Source organism: Seriola dumerili, unplaced genomic scaffold (genome assembly GCF_002260705.1).
Source record: "Seriola dumerili isolate Sdu_G_001 unplaced genomic scaffold, Sdu_1.0 BDQW01000012.1, whole genome shotgun sequence".
Lineage (NCBI taxonomy): Eukaryota > Metazoa > Chordata > Actinopteri > Carangiformes > Carangidae > Seriola > Seriola dumerili.
This window is the reverse complement of record NW_019174267.1, coordinates 813055-836700: the sequence shown is the minus strand read 5'-3', so window position 1 is coordinate 836700 and position 23646 is coordinate 813055. Positions and strand designations below refer to the sequence as shown.

Here is a 23646-nt window from a genome sequence, read left to right as displayed (position 1 = left end):
GCATCGTTCTGTTCATCTTAAATCTGAGCTCATGTTGATATTTTCATCTTCTCCTGATCTGTGACTCAGTCTGTTTCAGTGAGAGCTCCATGAATGAATCATTGAGCGTCCTCCTGACGTTTGATAATGACTGAGTTACACTGGGATGTTTCTCCACAGGTACACGTGATGAATTATCAGTACGGGGGTTATAAATATCCACAGTCCTGCTTAATGGTTGTGTGTAATGACGGCTGCTCCGGTGCTGCTGGAGAATCTCATGTCGTCGCCGCCTCCTCCTGCTGCTCCTCGCACTGAGGGGAGGGGCGGGCGCAAGTGTCGATACGCAAACGGCTTCTTAAGGGTAAAAACTGCAGAAGCAAACTGTGGGAGTGGAAATGAGGCTGGTGTTCACCCACCTCCACAATGATTGAGATTTATCTGACATGAACCAGGCGCACGTGGGCTTTTACAAATCTGACAAAGAGAATTTAAATGTATATTCTGGTTTTTGCGTGGAGTTAATCGTTTGTTAAGAATAGTTTTAGAACAATTCTAATCACAAGTTCCCAGAGCCAAAGGAAACAAAACCCACAGATATTTATAAGGATAAAAGCAGTTGATTTTCTGACGACAGTTTAACTGATTGACTAATTGTATTAAAATAAACGGAGGCTCGGTCGTTTGAACTAGACTTGTGATCGTGTGTTTCTCTTTAATCTCACACAGACCCGTGTGAACTGACCGTCACGTGTTGCCCTGACGCAGAGCAGTGTTTCACTGAATCTACATCTGGTAAAGTGTGTGTTTCCCGCCTCATTTTGTCCAGAATAAGCGGCGTGTTGCTCTCGGTAGGAGACTGTCGCTCTGTGTAATCCTGTGCGCTGTTTTCAAAATGGAAAACGAGTATTTTCTCAATGTGGGATTGAAGGAAATTCACATCACAGCCGCTCGATGCAGCAGCATATTGTAGTGCAGTGTCGTCATTCAGTGAAATCAAAGGAAGATCAATAGAAGAATCAGCACCAACCATCATGAGAAATCAGCCCTTTCCCTACAGACCAGTTTGTCACTGCGGAGGCCAGGACTCCGAGTCTGACTGGAAACTCCTTCACTGCCAGTTCAGGATTATTCTCAACGTGTCACAGTCTCATCTGACAACTTATGTAAAACATTTAAACACAATCTGTTTCTGCCGCTCTTTCAGAATCACAGTGACAGTGTATTTCGAGGCACCGCTCAAGTTTTTTTGGACTTATTCAAGTTTATTTTAGAAGAAGTTTTCCCGCCTCAGAAAGTTAGTAAGAGCCGATTAACAGAAAAAAAAAGAGCTGATGAAAACACCCTCTCCTCCTTCACCATGTAAACGCCTGTGAGGCTCTGAAAGTGAGAGTAAAGGGTCGATGTGTCTGTCGGGCCCGTTAGCCGCCGTCCCATCCAATCTATTGTCTGCAGAATATTGAGGTCACATTTAAAGCCTATGAAGTCCCCCCCCCCCTTTAAAAGCCCTTTTCAATGAGGCGTGTGAGAGCTGGAGTTGGGCGAAGCAGCTGACATGTAACAGCTTGTAAATTGCTGTTGAAATGGTGGCGACACTGAGGTCCGACATTAGCCATCAGCTCCGACGCAGACGCGTTATTTTCAAAGAAGAGCTCGCCTGTTCTTAGCTGGAGGATCATAACGTGATTGGCTTCTCGGAGGGAGAAGGCTGGAGCTCGCCGTGGTCAAGTGGTCATTATTTATCTCCAGCGGCAAACACACACACACACACACACACACACCTCGTGCTAATAAGAATTGGTGCGCCCCCCCTCTTTGACGGCGGTTTATATCTGACAGAAGATGAGGAGGTGAAGAGGTCACTCGTTCCTGGAGGGAGATTGCATCTTGGCAGCTAGATTGCGTTTCGGCGTCGCAGGCCTCGTCTCATTCCATTACCAATGAGAACAGACGCGTGACAAATCAAAGTAATCCCAGAAAGGTAACCACAAAGGCCAGCGTCCCTCCAACACCTCGCCACGCGTTTCACACAGGGAGTCCGTGGCACAGGATCCACTTCTCCCAATGCGAGGCGGCGCTGGGGGAACATGACAGGCTTGACGGTGTAAGTGAAAGTGATCTGTTGTGGGGCTATCGGAGCGGGACTGACAGAGGCAGACAGACACCGCAGCTCCAGCATCCCCACGGCAAACAGATACCATCGGCCAGATAGAGCGGATTGACAGCAGATGCCTTGACGGGCGGCGAGGCGGCGCAGTGTGGAGAGCAGGGCGAAGCGGAGGCAGGTGAAGAATTACAGCACGGTTGTAACAGTGTGATTAACGAGGTTCACGCAACGCAAGCTCCAAATGTGCCGAAGCTTAACTCAGAAAACAATGCAGCGCACACCCACACTGCAACTACTGTATGGGGAACAGAGAAAGCTCGACTCGCCCACACAGTGTACACATGATCTAAATGCATGATCTGCCCCCCCCCCCACACACACACACACACACACTCTCTCTCTTCACTCTCATGCACAGACACATAACAAGCTCCCTCCAAACCAAATAAGAAAAATATGCAAAACAGACAAAGAAAAAAAAGTCAAGAAAGCAAAACATCACCTTCTGCAAAACAAACCCCCCCCACACACACACACACACACACCCCCCACACACACCACCCCACCCACACACACACACACACCCCCCACACACACACACACACACCCCCCACACACACACACACACCACCCCACCCCCCCCAGAAAAAACCCCACACACACTCAGAGGCAGTAAAATGCAGATGAAGGATAAAGGACTCACCCAGAAGAGCAGATTGAAGAAGACCATTCCATATCGCAGGGCCATCATGCAACCCTCGGCCATCCTGCAGCGCCGCAGTTCTAGGAGGAATATGAAGGAGAGGTCCAGGTAAAACACCACATACTTCTTCCCCTGGGCGTAGCGCCCCTTGGACGTTTGCGGCCCCTTTGTCGTGTGGAAGCCAAACGCGAACGGCGGCCGTTTATACTCAAACTCTCCACTGAAGCGGTGGAAGCCAGAAGTGAACGGCGGCGTGTCGGGCTTACTGTCCAAAGATGGACTGCGCCGGTACGGAGTCTCATCCGTGCTGGAGCGTCTCATTATGGAAGCTGGATGAGTCTTTAAGAGTCTGAACGGACTGAGGGGCAGAAGTTATTCCACTCAGAGGTGATTCTACCTGTCGGCACTTTAGCTCAAAGTAACTGAACCCTGGAACTGCTGATTTAATTATTACCAAGTGTGACCGGAGTTAATCTGTGGGAGATCATGTACTGCCGTTCACTCGACTTGTCCCTCTGTTTAATCCTATAGTGCCACAATATTCAGCAGGAGAGTTTGCATAATCCTGCTGCAACGCCTGTGTAATTCTGTGTATTTAGGACATAATCCCAACACACACACGCACATCTGCACAACCCTGTTCCCCCCTCTGTAATCCCTCCGGCACAGGTGTCATGCTCTTTAGAGATAAGATGGTTTGCAGTTTCATCTCGCAACGGTTCAATCAGGTAAACGACTGGAGGGCTTCAGCTCGACCTCTCCAGCTGCTCCGCGTCGGCAAAACCATCCAGAAACGTCCTACCTGGTCTCATGAGAGATTCCCGAGCAGGTGCTCTCCGCCGGGAGGTAACAGCGCCCCTGCCTCGGCCAATCAGCTCCTCCTACTCGGTAAATGCTCACACATCCGCTGAGGATGAAAAGCTATGCTCAAGTCGTGTCTGAGTGTTCAGCATGTGGTCGTGGCAGCCGATGTACTTTTGCTGACATGCAAAAAAAAATAATAAAATGAAAAAGAGCGAAAGAAGACGAGGAGATGGGAGGGAAGGAGGGAAGGACGGCGTTCTGAGCGTGAGAGGAGGATTGAAAAGAAGCATGAGAGGATGGATAGCTTGTGCGCTTCTTGAATCAGTGTCCCTGTTGAATTCCTGCCTTGCACAATTTCCTCCTTGCTTATTTTACCTCTGCCCTAACTTGTCCGATTTGTCTCTGAAAAGTGTCTGGGGGCTGCTCCACCTCCCTCACCAGCCTGTTCTTCACACATCTACCAATTCACCCTCTTCAACTCTTCTCTTATCCTCCTCCTGCACCTCACTCTGAGCCCCTCTCTGCTCTGCCTCCTCTGTGCTGACGGCGTTTAATTAATTTCCAGAGTCTCATCAGTGAGGCAAAGTGTGCGGTGTCCCCTCTTCTTGTCTCTCTCTCTCTCCCTCCTCCGCTACAGCGCCTCTCTCCTCTTCTCTAGGTGGGCAGGGAGATGAAGGTGTCCATCGGGGTCATGGCCGAGCAGCAGGAGAGGAAGGAGCAGGAAGGAGAGACGGGCAGGGAGAAAAGAAAGACAGCTTCCTCAGAGAAGCAGAAAGAAAGACTGCAGTGTTTGAGCGGTAGTCCAGCCTCGCTGCCTGAAGCTCCCTCCCTCCTTCTCTTCTCAAGCTCCTGTTCTCTTTCTCTCTCTGTTCCCCACCTCCTCCTCCTCCTCCCTTTTTCTTTCCTCCCTTCTTTCACGAGCTCCGACGCTCTCTCCACTACGCGCACAAGCTCAAACACCCCATCCCTCCTCGGCAACTGTCCCCTAAACCTGGCAGCGCCAAATGCTGGAGCAGTCATTCATATTCTGGCCACACCCTTGGAGGAAGCACAACCAATCAGTGTCTCGCAGCCCCATCCTCCCTCGTGCACACGCCAATCATGCCCCACCATCTACCAGATAACACACACACACACACACACACACACACACACACACACACAACGTGCGTGCGCACACAGAACCTGGTGTGTTGTTAACATAGCAGAGCTGCTGCACTTGCGCTAGTGCTTCCTCCTCCTCTCCTCTGCCTCCTGCCTGGAACTCATTCCACATGCAGAGGTTGTTCCTGTGCACAACCCCGGCTGCTCTCTGCACACTTGGCTTCAGTCATGTCCCCCCCCCCCGTTGACTTTGGTCAAACACTATACTGCACATATTTCCACACTAGGAACAGCTGATCACTGCTGCTGATATTCACACAAAATAACTGCATGCTCTCCAAACCTAGCTGCCATCTGGGTCAGTGGCGTCATGAGTCCGCGGGGACGTTTCGAAGCTGCACAGGTACCGACTTTGTTCAGGGCTGCATCAAGTATTTAATGGGTTTCTGTTTCTGTCTGACACAGAGGAGAGCGGCTGAAGAAAGAACAGGCAGGACTGTCGGGCTAACAACATACTTCTCTGTGGAAAGGTTTTTATCCAGATATTTCAGTCATGAACAGAAGATGATGACAGCTACAGTCGTTTGGAAATACAGCGCTAATGTTCCACCGTCGCTTCTGGGATAGCCGCTGTTCAGCCGGATGAATTAGTGTCTTAAGAACCCGAGCGAAGGGAAGCAGGGAATCCTGTGTGATGTTAGAGGGATAGTTCGGGTGACGTTTATCTTCCGGTGAAAGCAGCACTTTCCTCTGGCGCTACATTTTTTACCCGCTGAACTACGAAGTACGCCGCCCGCCGATTCACTCAGCTGACCTGCGGCTGCGGCGTGATACAGTCTGCTTTCAGAGGTGCGCTTGTGTGTAGGAATACGGTAGTTCAGCAGTTGTAAAATCTAGTGCTGGAAGAAAAACCGCTGAAAATATTCTACATGAAGCTTCATTCAAACAGATGTTGGATTGTTTGTGTGGGTGTTTTTTTTTTCTTGTGGCCCCGCCCACAGCAACACATCACTCTGCCACTCACGCCTCGCACAACCCCACGTCAAAAAACCCGAACTATCCCTTTAAATGTTGAGCAGCAGCGATCGCAGGAAACCACGGGATGTGAAAAATTCACCTGGAGCTTCTAGTTCCAGAACGGTTTTGATGGTTCATGTGATGCGGCGGCAGAAAGCTGAGGCTTCGCCAGCTTTGGGTGAATGTCAGTGATTTCTCGGATCGTCTTTTTACACACACAAACAAAACTGGAGTGTGTGCAGCCAAAAGTCACGTGAACTGTAGACGAAAGGAGGTCGGTCGGTGTCTGATCCTCGCAGCGTGTTTGCTAACGGACGTGTCCACGGCGGCGAGCGAGAGGAGGCACAGGAGGCGTCGCTTCGCTCGGGTCGTCACCTTCCTTTGCTAAATCTGCTCATGCACTTAAAGCTGTAACCTGCAGTCAACCTTCACGCCTGTCCTCGCCTGTGGTGACACTCTGCACTGCGCTTTATCACCAGCGACAAGCGCCGTGCTCATCTTTGTTCTCTGCATCACCTCGTGGGTTGAACCTCCTCACAGTCGAGAACAGACACGTTATTCCTTTACAAAGCTCTGCCTCACATCTCCTCTCTCTGTCACAGCTAATATCCACAGAACGTGATGCAGTAACTACGAACAGCACTGGCTTCAGGTGCATGCACCATTTAAATGAGCTGCCCTCAAACTGGAGTCTTAAATTTCCCCTGAAGATCATTAAATCTTTATTTATTTGATGATTTTATGAGACTGTAAATGTTTTTGTTAATTCTTTGTTTCTTAGTTTCTCGTGTATCTCTCGTCTTTGCTGCTGATTGGCTGCTTCTTATTCTCAGGTCACTCTCTTGGAAAATAGATTTTAATCCCAGTGAGAACGCCTGATCAAACAAAGAGAAGCTCTCTGTCCCGTCTCTGTTTGTGTGTCGTGCTGCGGTTTCCCGCCGCTCGTCAAGCCGGTGATTTTAAACCCACAGTGTTTGTGTGCTGCTGGGAAATGTTGCCAACTCAGTTTGAGTTGTTTTATGTAAATGTTTAAAACTTCATTGGTGTTTGGAAACTATATTTGTAAATTGATGCCTTCGCCAAGCTAGCTAGCGATCTGTGAAGTACCAGTAGCATCCAGTGAAACAGCCTGACCCGTTAATTATCAGCAAATATCCAGGATTGACCAACATGTTGTTGTTGTTGTTGTTGTTGTTGTTGTTAGTTGGACAGTCAGGTTGGATACTGACCGCCTCACAAACGAATGCACAGCAGCAGGTTTCCATCCACATGTAGCGCAAACTTTAATCAAATTTCCCACAGAAAATGCCGAATGAGTCGCCTTCATGTGAATATTACGGGTTGGCTCGCCGTGGTAAACAGCTCTTGGCGCCAATTTTCCAGCTGGGTGCCGTTAATTTGCAGAAGAAAGAGGGAACAACAAGACGATAGAGGTTAATTAAAAGAGCGCTGGTCAACCTTCAAACAAACATGATGGAAACAGACTGAACGATACGCCCCAAAAAAATCATACTGCGTCGTTTTTGCATTTTTATTTCCACTGAAAATGAGTCTAATGATGATGATGTGATTTTTGTTGGGTTCCCTTACGTCTGGAGAATATGAGGCCGTGTCTCTGTGGCACCACGACGCTTCACTTTACCTGCGGTTTGGATAACGCACTCGGCCACGTCACGATTCCAATAATAACTTGGTGAGCTGTTCAGTCCTGATGTGTTTTCATCTTGGGAACGTTACAGTTCCCTCGTCCCGTTTCTTCAGGGAACGTTTAAGCGTCACGCTTCATGTACATGAGGATTTATTCACAATTTAGCTCATGCAACAACCTAATGACACATATAACAGCAGATCTATAAGTGTAAACAAACCCCACACACACACACACACACACACACACACACACACACACACTGAGCGTGTTGATCCGTACAGATGGATCACATCACACAGGGAATATTATGCTATATTTACACAGCATGTGTTTCTTACTTATGTGTCAATTAGGTCAGTAATAGTTACAGTCTGCCATAAGAGATACAGCCTGGGATGAATTATGCAGCAGCTCAACTCATTACAGTCGTAAGAAGATTGTCATTAACATACTGTGACGCCAGCAAGCAAAACACCTGACCCCTCGTCTTCATGTCCCCCCCCCTAACCTGACACATCCACGGCCACACCAACACAACTCCAGCTCAGAGTCTGTAACATATTCTTACACACACACACACACACACACACACACTCACACACACACTCACACACACACTAAGTGAGCAGTAGCACCCTGGGGGTAGCATCAGCTTTGATGTCCTCAGCATGTACAAATACACAGATGGAAAAAAAAGAAGGTTTTGGCTGCAGCGAGGAAACACGATACACAACATGGTGAAATGAGTGTGTGTTAAGACGGAGCGTTTATAGACAGGGTCACATATTAAAGCACTGATGTGAAACAAGGATGTAAATGGACCGACTGTGCTGCGCTCCGGTCTCGGCGCAGCCATAAAGGAGCAGGAGGCTGGCTCGGGTTCCTCTTGTTTAACGCTGGATTATGAGTCTCCTGTGAATATCTCTATAGCTCCTAAATGACAAAACAGGCTACAAGGATAACTGCGGCGCACACGGAGAAGCCATGCGAGCATGCGAGATGAGAGTGGCCTTCCAAAAAACTGCCAAATTATTTAGAGCTGTTTGTCTGGTGGAATCTTTCCTCATGCACCCTCAGAAAAACCATCCCAGTTTTAACTTGATGCTATTTTAGGTTAAAGACTTTATGTGCCTGTTTTAATGCAGCACATTTCTCCTGAAGACGTTATTAGGAGATTATGAATCAGTGTTAAAGCGCCGTGATTCAACGAGGCATCCATTGTGTGAGTTGTGTGATAAATAATCATTTTAAACGTATCTTCATGTCACATTTTAATTATCATGTTATCTCCAGATACACAGATTTCTCTTGATCGTGACTCAACTTTTCCCAATTTACAAGTTAGACATCTTGAGATTTGAGATATAACTTGATGTACTGAAACTGATATACTTTCTTTTTATTTCATCTGTCTGCCTCAAAAATCCAATGTTAAAAAATCTATCACATGGTGTTGCCTCTACATGTTAATGTGGCGATGAACTCGCCTTGAAGTTAAAACCCTTTTCTTTTATCAAATCTCATGTAGAATAAAAGGCCTTAAGGACAAAGCACCTTAAAGAGTTGCTTCAGTGTAAGTCTGCACAGCGGGTCCTGATATTCTCTGGGCCATGAATAATGAGCAGAGCAGAATATCACATTGTGACCGGGATTGGCCGAGCTCAGGTGCCGTCAGGACGTCGCTCAGAGCCGTGAGGCAGATGACGCTGTCTGAAGGAACATTTTCACGACGGCGTGACGCCACGGATCGTTGAGGAATCCGAGCCACGAAGACTAATAACAACAGCTCTGGAGGGAAATAAACATGTTTTACCCAATCGAGCCAACTCATGAGGGACCTGAGATCCGCTTTGCTGATGAAATAGAGCTTCATGGACAATAAAACAAAAATAGATGCATCAACGTGTTCGGCAGAAACTGAAACCAGCACTGCAGAATGAGTAGAAAGCCAAATACAAGATAGAATAAGAAATGAATTATGTAAAAGCCTCGTCGTGGAGATGGTAATACACTATAATAAAAAATATTGTAACAGCATTTTATATCAATTGTTATTCTCTTGGTATCCTCCAAACACGGCGGGATGATATAACATGGGGTTTTAGTAACAATCTTTTTGTATATTATTCATTATTTAGATATTAAATTGCACTAAATTTTTTGTTATAACTCTGATGCACAGTGACAACAGAACAGAGAAATGAATTTGTCTATGGATGTACTGTACTCTGTAAATTATGGCTGAGAGATGGTGCTGAGTACTGTTGGCATAGCAATAGAGCAGATGCATGAGAAACACATGCACTTAGCCTGTTTTTGTGTGTCGCACTAATGCAGTCAAACTGTCTTTGATCAGGGAGTCCACATTAAGTTCTCCTTTTCAAAACCAACCTGGGAGCAAGAAAACATTTACAGTCAGACAACAGCGCGAGAATATCAGACAACCAAGCCACAAAAATAATTAATGGAAACAATTGCATGGTCATAAAAAAAACATCAGATAAGAAAAACTTTAAAATCACTGAAGGGGATAAAAGAATCTGTCTCAACCGCAGTCTGCAGTTAATCCCTTTTAGAGGGTGTGAATCCAGCCCTGCCAACATTATAGATATATATCTATATATATATATATATATAGATATATATATGTCTTCTGTTTATTAATGTCTGGACCATGGGCTGCAGTTACAAGAGTTAAATAATCAGAGAAAAGCTGCTTTATACAGTAGAAAAATATCATTTGATGGTTGTTTCTTCTCGTCAATAAGTACTGTACGTTCTGTATTTCAATATTGAGCTACTACTGAGCGAGAACATCCAGGGCTGAAACATGAAGCCAACGCTGAAGTGCTGAATGCTGCAGTTCCTCTAACGACCACTAGAGTCTGGCTCCAACAGTGAGTCAGTCCCCATAGACTCCCATGTTAAAATGTCCAACTTTACAGCAGAAATAAACATGTTTACAGCCTGGTACAAAAACTGTTTTGGTCTCTAGAGCTGATTTCCTCCTTCATGACACCTGTTTATAAAACTCACCTGTTTATATAACTCACCTGTTTACATTTTATTAAGGACTACAGTTATGGAGGATTGAGGGCGTGCACCAAAGTCTCAGCTCCACATACGCCCCACCTCCTTTTCCATTTTTGGATTAGCTGGGAGTTAGGGGGCGGAGTCAGACACTGCCAATATGGCGACTGTGGAGCAGCTCACTCTGAGCTTCAGAAACCTGTGGGTGGCGTCACAGAGACGACGTCCGTCTTTATTCACAGTCTACGGCTTCTACGCTTCTACTCCCTTTTTTCTTTTCGATTTATCGAACAGTTATAGTTACGAGTTATTTTTCAAATTAACATTTTACATTAAAAACATATATGTCTGATATAGTTTGATAAATTCGCTTCATAACGTGCTGAAACATTTTAATAACTCTCACTTGTAAATCCATCAAAAACAATATGAAAATACAACACTAGTAGGACACATTCAGCATAATGAGTACTTTTAAGGAAATTTTACATAAGTAGAATTTTGAATGCAGAACATTTACCTATAATAGAGTATTTTTATATTTTGTTTATACTCAGCTCTTTCCTGCAGTAGCTGTTTTGGGCCCACTTCCAGCTGATTTTACATGCCTCTATTTAACGCTCAGTAACTCCTGTAAACATCACACAAGCAGGTTAATGGCTTCAACTGGAGAAGGCACTTGTACCGTTAAATATATAAGCATAAATTACTTCACCTATTTATGTCCATCAAAATACAGGACATCCAATGCACGTTTTAGATTTAGTGGTTTCCAAATTTGAGGTTAATATGTAAAAGTGCTAAAGTTTAACAGGGCAGTTAATAAGCAGCTAAATCTGTCCAACATGATCTGAATACTTCCTCCACCACTGACAACCATAAATGTCTGCAGCAGATTTCTTGACAGTTCATCCATTATTTGTCAAGATATTTAATTTTGGACCAATTAACTGACGGACTGACATTTCTCTCCCGGGAGTCGCAGCAGTGTTTAGGTCAGATTGCAGTGATATCGATCACAGGGTAACACCGAGGCCAGAGCTGTGGAGCTTACCATCCTGACATTGTTCCCAAACGGCTAAGATTGTAAATTAAACATTAATTTAAAAAACGAACACACACATTAACCATCATGAATGAATAATATGAATCCACAAAGCCAGAGAGTGAAAAATTAACACATCACACATCGGTCACCGTTAGTTAAATGTGATGACTTAACAACTTCGTGCATTATGATTCAGCTTTAATTACCGTTGTTAACCGTGATATTTTATTAATACATTCATTCAACAAGAGGATTTTTTATGAGCGGACTCTAAACAATTAAATGAGCATGAAAAGCCTGTGAGCCACCTATTGTTCCATGGCATCTGTTTAACATGTAATTACACAGCTCGCCAAACAGAAGTGATGTACATGCAAAGAGTATGGATGTGGGCGTCAGAGAGAACGGCTCGACACCTACCTCCATTCGTTGTGGAAAAGAGGAATGAAGACAAATGTACAGAACTTGTATGTATGTATGAAGGAAAATAAATATCTAACCATTGTTGGATGTTTTGCTGTTTTGGAGCTGGTTAGTTTCAGGGCTTTAAGAAGAAGCTGCTCTCTGCTGACCCGTCCACCCACAGCCGACACATGGCGTCAGGGCCGCAAAGCTCGTGCTCTGTTCAAAGGATAACGCTGGTGATATTCTACATTCCTCTTAAGCAGAGAACATTTACTTTTGACCTTGTAGATAACAGTTTGTGACAAAACCAAAGAGAAAAGCTCAAAGCTGCTCTTGTCAAGATGTTTTATTTTGACAGCTGAAAGGATGTGAAAGGAGTCGCTCGTCGCCCTGTAGCTTCTCTCAGCTCATGGTTTTTTGCAGGTTGTGTAAAGCGGCTTTTTAGAGCTTTTTCAGTGAAAACTACGGCAGCCCTGAGAGCTCAAAGAGAAGGTGAGACGTGGCCTGACTAACGGACTGGTCTGCGGAACAACGAGCTGCTGATTCAGCTGCTGATTCTCTGTGGGCTCATCAACACAAGCGACGCCTTTCATCATGTCACATTGTTTTCACATTGTCATTGGATGTTGGTTATGAGGCTTAATGGCCGGAGAGAATAGTTTTAAAATTATGTGGAACGCTATACGACGCTTTCAATGTCATGTGAGTGTGGGAAAACAACAACACACATGGCGAACGCCTCCGTCAGTGAGAGCTACGGCACAAATTTGGTGCCAAGTTGGGGCTGATTCCCTTCTGCTGTTTGGCTGTTTGCCCAAACGTTGTTGCTGTTATTTGCTCGTAGCTGGCAGAAGTCGGTATTTCTTCCAGAGACGACAGCGGCCGCGGTCACCGTGAACACAGCGGATTGTATTTTACATCACACATCTGAAAGGTCTGCCTCTTTTGGAAGAAAAACTTGAGATGAAACACCTCGATGCTCACCTGCCGTGAGATACTGTTATAGACCAAACCGCTGTTAAAAATAATAATGATTCATCCTGGAGCGGCTCTTCAGGAAACATGGCAGACTGCAGGCCGTTGGTTTCTGTGTGTGTTTCTCCGAGGGGATGGGACCTGGTTAAGAACAGTCTTTTAGGATCTCCAGCGTCTTTCTGAGAGGATTACCAAACATGAAAGCAGCAGGAGTCAAAGACAAAGCAGTAATATTGGGATTGTTCAGCAGATCAGACACAGCCGCCCAAACTGACAGAGCAAATAAACAGAGCCCCAAGCTGAGAGCAGGTATGTGCTCAGTGGGATTATCACCTGAATTTAGCTTTTCTATAGCACATTATATCTGCTGCTTGCTTCCATCACCCCCACAGAAAACAGCATTATAGATAAGGTGATGTGTCTGTGCTGTGGTCACAGCTTGTTTCAACTGCCTTCCAGTGGCCCAAAAAAATAAATAAATCAGTTAATGCAGGTTTAAAGTGTCATGGATAAAATCATAACAGCGACTGAGCTCCCATGTCAACACGGCCAACTGCGTGACAACTGCCCAAACTCCATCCTCTCAGACAAATCACTTGATACGGTTGAAATCTCCAGAAAATGCTCGTAGGATGACCTTGGAATTGTTTTGATCTGTTGCCAGTGAAGCCGAAGCCCAGAACATTTTATTCCTCTGCACCTCACAGTGAACGTGGCCACTTCAGTCTATACTTTAATCCCAAATACACGTCTGCTCCTCTGTGAAGTTAGTCCCCAACAATGCACCATTTTCTCAGTTTGAGGAACATTTGCAAAGAAGTTACAGCTTTGTTTACAGGAGATGACTTATCGTTTTAAAGTCTTTTTCAGTTTGTAAAACAGACTGAGGTCCACTGACGTTTCCTTCGCTCTCCAGTTGCACGTTTTAGGAACTGCACGTTTTATACCTTTATCTTTCCTATTGGTTCAAGTTTTCTCACGTCACGTCACACACACTTTAATCTGAACAGATCTGCTCATGCATAAATGAAAAGAAAATATTTGAGAACCTGAAGAAGGTGTTTAATGGAACAACACGTGGCTCTTGGTCTTTTCATGGGATTTGTTGGCAGTAAAAATAAATAAAAACATGGAAAGATGTCAGTCTTATTCTGTAAAGAGTCATTTGCTAAACAGAAAGTGAACTTGTGGTCCTTGTGGTGTCGTCGTTGTTGAGTGTTCAGTAGCAGCAGGTGGAGGGATCAGACAGACAGGATGGATGTGCGTCCTCAGCATTTGTTTTGGGGCTGGTTCAGACAGCCTAAAGGCAAACTTCCAAATTACAGCGAAGGTGAACTGAGGAAATTGAACTTTAATTATTTATACAATTTTTATAGCACAGGCTGCCTCCACGGAAAGAAACCCACTAATTAGTTTTGAAGTTGTTATCAGTGAGTACGTGTCTCCTCATGCTCTCAAACAAGACAACACGGGAAACAATGCATAGATCTATCTTTAATAAAGCATCTAATTATATCAGTGACCATAATTTCCATGTATATTTTAAGGCTTGTCAGCTTGTGATTACTGTACAAACACTAACTCAAACACAGGTTAAATATAAAATAATAGTTAATTATTAAGAGCAAAGAGTCTTGAAATATTCATACAGTCTAGTTGCTGCACGTGGAGCTGTCCCTTGTTTTTCAGGAGCAAATCAGCATTGTGCATTATTTGTGAGAGTCACGAGCCCCAGGGGGCAAACAAATACTCTAAACAGGACTTTGAATCTACTTTCAAAATAACATAATCACTAGTACAATTTTGCTAAATGGGTAAGTCAACATTAGTGCTCATTAGCAGCATTTATGAGCTTTAAAAGAGGTCTGGTAATCAACACATTGATTTACAAATGAGCTTCCAACAGGGTCAAAACAGCTGTGACCAAACTGCAGATGCATCAGTAAAATAAAAGGCAATATTATAATATATCAAGAGGAACAGTCCGGAAAAACAAAACTGTGAAACACAAACTGCATCATCAGACTGAGGAACAGCAGTAACTGAAGAGAACCAGGCCTGGAGCTAATACAACGCACCTTTGCAGGCGACCGGGTCAAATTCTGATGATTTTATATTTTTTCTGACACTGAATATTCTTCTGCACAGATTACGTCCCCTTCCCACACGTCTGTTTTCCTTTGTCTTCTGCGTAGCTGACGGTTAGCGCTGTTTTAGCATTTTGTTGTTTGATTGTCATTAATTCGTTTTAACGTTGACATTTGTGCAAATTACACTTTTTTTTGCCAAGAATTATATGAGAGTTAATACCACTGTCACATCTGTTCATTTCATATAATGAAAGCCTCAGCCAGCAACCAGTTAGCTTAGCTTAGCTTAGCTTATCTTAAGCAGAAACAGGGGGAAACAGCTAGTCTGGCTCCACCTACCAGCACCTCTAAAGCTCACTATACAACGTGTTATACCTGGTTTGTTTAATCATCACAAAGAACCAAAGTGTAAACTAGAGATCACATCAGCTGCAACGCTCGTAAACATCTGGATGTTCTGACCCATGAGTCCATGAGAGGGCGTGGCCTCTTTGAGCGACAGGTGGGGGAGCGAATGCTCGCCACAAGTCATCACGCTCTGAAGTCTGAGCTCCACAAACGCCCCTCCTCTTTGCTCATATTTGGAGTAGCTGGGAGTTAGGGGGCGGAGTCACACAGTGCCAAGATGGCAGCGGCGGAGCAGCTCACTCTGTGCTTCAAAACCGCTCTTCAGAAACCTGTGGGTGACGTCACAGAGGCTACAGCCATCTTCAAACTCGGCTTTCATTTTGATCTCAACTACACACCTGACACACACACACACACACACACACACACACACACACCTGTGATAGTTCAGTAGGACCTCATTCTGCCATGATGACCTACACACACACATTCTCAAGGTGAAAACAGCCACTCACTGTCACAGCTGGTAGAAATTCAGGAGGTTACTGGTTCCACATTCACACTCATTCAGAGGAAGTCAAAGTGTCTCTCCTGTCCATCTTGTGCCCGCTCCCTCTTCAGATAGTTTCCATCCCATTACACCGGTGTTTGCCGAACCAGCTCCCTCTGCGGTTAAGGTTACATTAAGGTTAGGTTCAAGTTCAGCGAAGGAAAACATCAGGCTGCTGACAGGAACAGAGCTGAGAGAATCACAGCGGCCGACAGACACAACACGCCTCGCCGCGCCGCTTCGTGGCGTCCGGCGTCACGTTACCCTCCGTTTCCTGCCCCTGTGCTTCCATCACAGGTCATTTTGTGGTTTGGTTATTTTGGGATTAGACTAGATTGGTATAGTTGTGATGTTGCACCTGCGTCGGGTCTTCTCCACTGACGCAGTGACTCGTCGTCTTGTAGGAGGCAGCCCTCGTTAGAGTGGATGAATACATTACTTTATAGGATGTGAAAATTCACTTCAACACGTATTCTGTCAAACAGCGTCCCAGGTTAATGGTTAATATATCCACGTCACTGTGTGTGTGTGATAATGGTCGCAGGCTGGTGATTAACATGTCCAAGCTGTTATCAAGATAAAAAGTGGATGACTGGCTTCCATTATTTACACCTTGTGGCTTTCTCATTAGTCCAGTTCATGTGATGTAATTACCCACACACAAGCAAACAACCAGTGTCTCTGACTTAATCATTTTTTTCCCACTTCACAGATTGACAAGGAAATGAAATCCAGATTGCAGCATTAGTCAGCCGCGGCAAAAAACATGTGTGAGGAAAATATCTCTAGCCTGGCACCTGATGGTAATTTAAAGCTATAAATACCTGCATCCATTCATCTTCGTCAATATCTCCATCAATTCATCAAACATTTGTGCCGTACGTGGTGTCAGCGGCTTCATGACCGATTCTGATCTCTGGCCCACACCTCTGAACAAACCTACGCACCTGCAAACATGATGTATGCATATGTGTCACATCTGAGATTTGCATTCTGCCGCTAATCCGTTCCAGCGGGAAGGTTATTACCCCGCGTGCCAGTCAAACGCTGCCCAAGAACAGACAGATATGCTGTCAGTGTGGACATGTATTTATGGACATGAAGGGAAGAAAAACCCCCTCAGGAGAAAAAGACACATCCATCTATTTTTACAGACACAAGCACATATCTCACACATGTAGAAAAACCAGCTACGCCACATGTGCAAACCACCGCCAGTGTGTTGACATCAAGACAGGAAGTTGACAGGCTCATACATACAGTACACGACTCCCACTCTCAGATTATACGCCTCAAAAAAGAAGAGAAAAAATCTTTTCACACGATTCTGGTTTTAACGAGATCGTCTTTGAGCGAGAGGATCCGAGTAAAACTCGTCCGCAGGTGGAGTTGTTTTAAAGGTTTACTCCACGAGTCTCTGCTGTGACGGCGTGTCAATACCCCCCCCCACACACACACACACACACACACACACTGACTTTTTATCTGACTCGACTATTAGATCAATAGTTTAAATCTGATTTGTGAAAATCAATTTTCCTGATGTCAGAAATGTAACTTCGCCTCCCGAACAGTCTTTTATTGTCCCGTCTGCGTTGTTTATTTCACAGATTATATTCACTACAAGTAGAATCAGTCCCGCTGTTATCACCACGAGAACATAATGGATGCTTAAGTGCTTAAATCCTAAATGCATGTGTGTGTGTGTGTGTGTGTGTGTGGGCATTCAGGAAACATCGCACTTATCAGCGTCTTTGAAATGACAATATATGTATGAAGATTAATAAACACGCTGATGGTTTTATGTCTGCGGACGTCTGCTTCTGAAGCATAATGAGACGCTGTGACTTTCATTGTGTGAACATGTTCATTTAGCTGAACGTCTGCATAATGCGCTGAATCTAATAATTTGCATTTACTCCAGTCACTGTTGTATAATTTCCTTGAAATCACTGAGTGTGCAGTAATAAACAGGCAGAACGGTTCAAATGAATCCACTGTTTTCATTCTTCTACACACACACACACACACACACACACACAGACATCTGTCCTCCCTCATTCACAGCCGTACAAGAGTATCACATCAAAACACATGCACACACACACACACACACACATCTGAAATCCCAGTGTGAGTAATCTCATCAGAGGAGTGTTCAGACAGGTGGCTGTGTGTAGGCAGACCTGCTTGATCCAGGAGACAGGGAGCACCAGAGAGATAACCAGTGATAAAGTCCCTGGAGCAGACATGAAACAACTTGGCAAGCCACATTAATTGATGCGTGAGTGTGTGTTTGTGTGAGCAGGTATTTGTGTTGGCGTGCGCGTGTGTTTGAGCTCCATCTTTTCCTGGAGGACCTCGGCCCGTCGTGTTCTCCCGAGGCTGTCGATAGTGTTTCAACACAGCACAATGCAACGCGCCGCAGCGCCAGACCCGAGGGCAGCGAGATGTGGCCGTATTCAACCTGACAGGCTGCGAGGAGCTGGAGCTGGTAATGTCTGTTAATGTTAGAATCAATGAATGCGTTTTTGTTGGAAAGTATGAAAATAACTGTTGCAGAGTGGCGGCAAAGTCACTGCGGCCTGAGGTGAAGGATGAGCTTACCTTGAGCAGCTTCTGTTATAAAACTGACGAGGCTGAAATGCATTTTACCGCCACCAGGAGACCTGCCACTCGCCGGCTGCAACATGATGACACAAAGCATTTCTTTAATGAATCCCTTTTGTGCTGATGTTTCGTGCGGGTGATGAAATAAAGGGCCGAGCTAAAAACCTGCTCAGATAAACGTCGCCTGTTTTCACAGTAGCTGTGAAAGTTTCAGGGCTAGCCATAATTTGGTAATCCTCTGGTGGCTGTTTGATTGTGTTGCTATGGTGACGTGACACAACGACAACGGTGAATCTTCATAAAACAGCAGTTTGGAGAGTCTCGTTGTTGCCGGCCACCACGTCGGTCGGTCCTCTCAGTGATGTTGTGACGTGAGCGTGAGTCCTGGCTGAGGATGCAGTCTGATGATGATGTCACCTGGGAGCTAGCCTCAGTTAGGGTTAGCATAATCACATGTTTCCCACTCGTTTTTAACTTCATGAATACGACTAACTCTGAAACACAGACGCATTCGCAGTTAAGTTTTCATATGTTGTCTGTTTGTTCACGCTGTGTGACTCTGTGTAAGATTATTAAGGAGCGGATGCCAGTACTTCGCTCTGCTGTAATAAAACATGTGTAGGGGCAGAGATGAGTCAGGATTCCTATTTAAAATATTTGGTAGTTTTTCTCATTTCTCACTCACATTTCTTTAGACTCAGTCCTCTGAGCTCAGACACAACATGGATCCAGATGTGCACCTGATCCAGCAGAGGTCGGCCGGCGGACAGAGGTCAGTGTTGTGTTGTAAATGATTTGTTCACAGAGAGAGAGAGAGAGAGAGAGAGAGAGAACAACATCCCTCTCTTTAAAGGAGCTGGTTACCAAGCAGCTGATTGGTTGTTGTGTTTTCCTCTGCAGCTTTTTCTTTCAACTACAAAATGTGACCATGAAAAAAAATAAAAACATCAAACAGGCTTTCATATCTACCTCCTGTTGTTCAGACATTACACGCGGTGTTGCTTTGATGCGTACTAATCAGAATCTATTGTAATAGGTGTTTCTCTCTGGCACACCTTGAAGAACCGGCCGTAGTGGATATCGTTAGGATTTCTTTACAAGCGCACAGGACGCCTCCGCCTCCAATTATCAACACGACTGTTAGTGGAGCGTTTGTGATGTGGTGAGACAGGAGCGCTTCATTATGACTGTGAGCTCCGTGAAGGGAGGCGGCGCTTTGAATGAAATGAAACCAGCCGGCAGATTGTTAGGTGTCGGCCGGATCGGCGATATGCTACGAGGAGAAAAAGAGAAATTGGAAAAGCAAGCGCCTGATCTGTGAGACTGTAGTTAAGGCTGTCAGTTGTTTAAAGCGACGATGAGAGGTAAAGCCTTGCTGTGTGTCGACAGGTCACATGGGCAGACGCACACTGTGTTTTTAGAAAGTCGATTTCCATCGTTCATCTCTTCAAATCTTTTGTTCCGTTTTCAGTTTATATTTTTCTTACTGTGGAAAAAATCCAACAGGATGTTTGTCTGTCTCTCAGCACTTTGCACCTCCATCTTGTTTATGGCCTCAAGTCGCAAAATATGTATTTGATTTTGAAAGGGCTGAGTCACTGATGGGCACTAACAGGAGAGAGCATTTATCAAGCTGTTTTCAGCAGCAGCACTGGCTGAACAAGAGCCCCCCACCCCCCCATCCCCCATCACCCACCCCACCCCCCGTTGCATAAACCATTTCTTACCAGTTCAAACAAAGGTGGATTTTGCTCCTGAAGAAGTAAAGAAGTAAAAAATGATCTCAAGAATCTCAAGAAAAGGAATAAACTGTGTGAGGCAATACTTTTCTTTCACAGATTTATTCTGTTTTATGACACTCCCATGACTCCGTCATTACACTCAGATTTCTCTGGTTTGAGAGTTGCTGGAAACATCTGTGAAAACGTGAGAACACAACTCAACAACATGTAGAGCATCGGCCTGGTTGTTTTTACTGTGGAATAGTTAGAGACTATGACTTTAAATTGCAGAAGGTTTCATCTAAAGACGGGCTGATTTCTTTTCTCCCACAGAACATTCAAATATATATTTCACATAGATATGTTTTTATGACGTTATATTTTGATTTCCAGTCACTCCCTGAGCATCATGCAGCTCGTTCGGCCCCCTGTGGCCGACCTCCACACTGCGAGCTGGAGCTCCACCGGTCTCAGCGTCGTCAGCAGCGAGGGGAGAGGCCGGGCTGTCAGCTCCAACCACAGGAGCCCCAACAAGCCACTGCACTAGAAAACAACCAGGCTGCCCTCTCTTAATAAGACTCCCTGTTCTGACAATAGACATATTTTCATTCAGCAGTGCACGACAGGATGAGCCGTGTTAGCTTTTGTTGTGGATATCAGACACAATATGCGGCGGTATTAGCGATTCTTCTGAAGCACTAATGAATAAAAGCTGCAGAATGAGCTCATAACAGAGCGCTAGGAGTTAGTAATACGCAAACAACTGAAGGTGAAGTCAGGAGTGATACCACAGCCTGGACAGATAAAGCAAACAAACTGTAGCTCCTCTCCGTGAATAATTCATGAAGGAATTATCAGGTTATTAATGCGAGGGCTGTGACTCTCTGTTTGTTTTTTCTCTGTCTGTTTTAAACGTTTGTTTTTAAGCTCTCCACTTGACGAGCGCGTCGGCACAAATTAGTTGTAGAGAATTTACACCAAAACACAGAAAGCAAACATGGTGAATGAGGCCGGAGAGCGGGAGCAGGAAGAGGAGAAACACGTCCAAGTTTTTCCAATAAACCTCCGTCAGAGCTGCGGAGCCTCTGTCAACAACACTCTCCAAACTTCCCCCGAAACGTTTCCTCCACCGAAGGAGGCAAATATAAGTATCGGGTAACGAATTCCTCCTGACTTCCGACAGCTTTGTTTCCATGGCAACTAATCCGCAGGCTGTGGCAGTAAAGAAGTACCTTGTGAACTTTTCGATGAGAACAAGTCACCGTGGACTATGGTGTGACAGACTGTGAATGTTAATTATACCACAGACCTGGATGGGAACACAAACGTGGAAGAGCGCCGGTGCGGCGTGAGTCCGCGTGTCTCCGTCTCAACGCGCTTTTCCAGAAGACAACGCTGTGACTTCCTTTGTCCCGTCTACACGCACAGATGGATCATTAGACAAAGGGCCTCGGGGCGCAGGCGTGTAAAAGCCTCCTGCACGCCGGAGGGGGTCGTTGTGTGTTTGTTTGGTGTAGTTTAGTTTCTCTCTCTGGGTGTTTCTCGCGTCTCTGGGACGGTGGTGCACCTCTTTGTTTTCGCTTTCACTCTCTTTTTAGTCTCTTCGGGGGCATTTTGCACATTTTCATTCTGCGTCTGTGGCCAACAGTCAAACTGATGCTGTGGCCCAAAGGCCACATTCACCATAACCAGACGTGTGTGTGTGTGTGTGTGTGTGTGTGTGTGTGGGTTTGGCCACAATGGAGCAAACCTTACAAAGGGCACAGTAATCAAGACAACAAAAGCCTCTGCATGAGGGTTAATTACAGAGTGGGGACAATTATCGCTAACAGGGACTAATGACGTGTGACATTAGCCCCGTTAGCTGTTTGGGGATATAACCTGATGAATCATCCCAAATGGCAGGAAAACAAGATGTTCTGTTAGTCAGCGTTCTCGATGTGACATATTTAAGAATATGGCAAATCAAGAAAATGCAATAATGAGTAACACTGAAGAGGGAAAAGGTCTGTGCAGCTCCCAGCAGCCGAGATTCACTTCATGTTGGGGCCTTTCTGACTGATCAGGATAATACAACACGGCTCTGAAGGTTTTCTTCACCAACCTCCTTAACATCAATTGAAAGGAATTAGGATGTTTCATGTTTGTGCTCTAGACAACGAACCCACCAATGTGAAAGTGTGTTTCGCTTTGGTTTATTTATAGTTGTTTACAAATGAATTAAAAATGATAAGCTGAGGCGTTTTGAAGTAATAATTATTCAAAGCCTTGCAGTGACACTTCAAATCAGGGTTTCATTCAGTTTGCCTTGAATGTCTTTGAGATTTTTCTGCAGCTTGAACTCGTTTGTTGACTAGTTCTCTTCAAATAGCTGCACATGGTGTAAAACCAACCACATCATACGTGGTGTCGCAGATGACAGTGAGAGCAGCTACACGTTCGCTCCAAAGAGCTGGAAGATTCACAGAGAAACAAGCTCTCCGAACAAACGTTTAAAAGTACGCAGCAGGAGGATTCATTAGGAGGGAAAAAACTATAAGTACACAGTTTCTTCTTAGTACCAGACGTACAAACACACTGAGCTGAGTCCCTGCATTGGTCAGGAGACGGATGAAGAACAGAGTCAACGTCAGAGCTCCTTTGATGTGATAGGAAATCTTAACAAGAGGACGACGCTGCCACGAAGCAACAACTGGGGAAGGGGGTCACACGCCAGCAGCACGCAGACTGCAGAGCACCAGATGAAAGAGTCTGAAGGCACCAGGCAAAATTATTCTCATTAACGTTATACCAAACAACAAACCCAGCTTTTTAACTGTAATGAAACAGCTGCATTAAACGTCGCATAAATTATCCCAATGTGTGCGTTTGTGTTTGGGAGAAAACAATGTGTTCATTACCGGCGTCTGCGGCTGTGACGCCACGTGACTGGCAGTTCAAATGAATTCACTAAATTCCTAAAAACTGCAGAAGAAAAAGTTGTTAGTTCCTCCAAGGCCCCGAGTTCCTCCTCCATCCTCTTCAATCCTCCAGGGGCCAGAAAGACCCTTAAGTTTTCTACTTAAATATGACACTCAAGGTTGAATTTCTCCTTAGCTGAGGGACTTTCTTCACTTTCCTTTTCTCAAGGAAAAAAGCAAAAGGCATATATATAGAGCAATATTACATATTACAGCAGTAAAATCCTACAGTTTCCATGGAGACTGTTTGTTTGCTGGCAACATCCCACCTGTATCGCCTCACAAAAATCCATTCCTCGTCGCTCAGGGTCCGTCGGGTTCTTCTGACCCGAGGAAAACTCTCCATCCTTCTTCCTCTTCATTTCTCACCATGAACTCAAGATTCAATCAGAGCTACCTGAAGTTTTCTTCCTCACTTTGGTCGTTAAGGTCTTCTGTGCAACAGGTTAACTGACTTTAAGTGATTCCTTAAGTATAAGACGAAGATGAGGAGAAAACCTTAAATACTTTATTTTAAGGAAAATGTCCCTCTAAGACTTTAAGG

The 23646-nt window shown here is 45.0% G+C and overlaps 1 protein-coding gene across 5 annotated transcripts in view; it reads right to left on the bottom strand.

Annotated features, from left to right (window-relative positions):
• tspan4 (tetraspanin 4) overlaps positions 1–23646 on the bottom strand; it is a 130518-nt gene that overhangs the window by 100945 nt on the left and 5927 nt on the right. The window contains exons 1-2 of one of the 5 annotated variants that reach the window (XM_022750605.1): positions 3056–4539; positions 2790–2869 (exon numbers count right to left, since the gene is read on the bottom strand). In XM_022750605.1, coding sequence (XP_022606326.1) covers positions 2790–2869; positions 3056–3110 — 135 coding nt within the window. In that variant the 5' untranslated portion in view covers positions 3111–4539. Of the gene's footprint in view, positions 1–2789; positions 4545–23646 lie in introns of those variants that run through there. The other 4 variants (XM_022750613.1, XM_022750633.1, XM_022750622.1 and 1 more) reach the window with 4 other exon arrangements.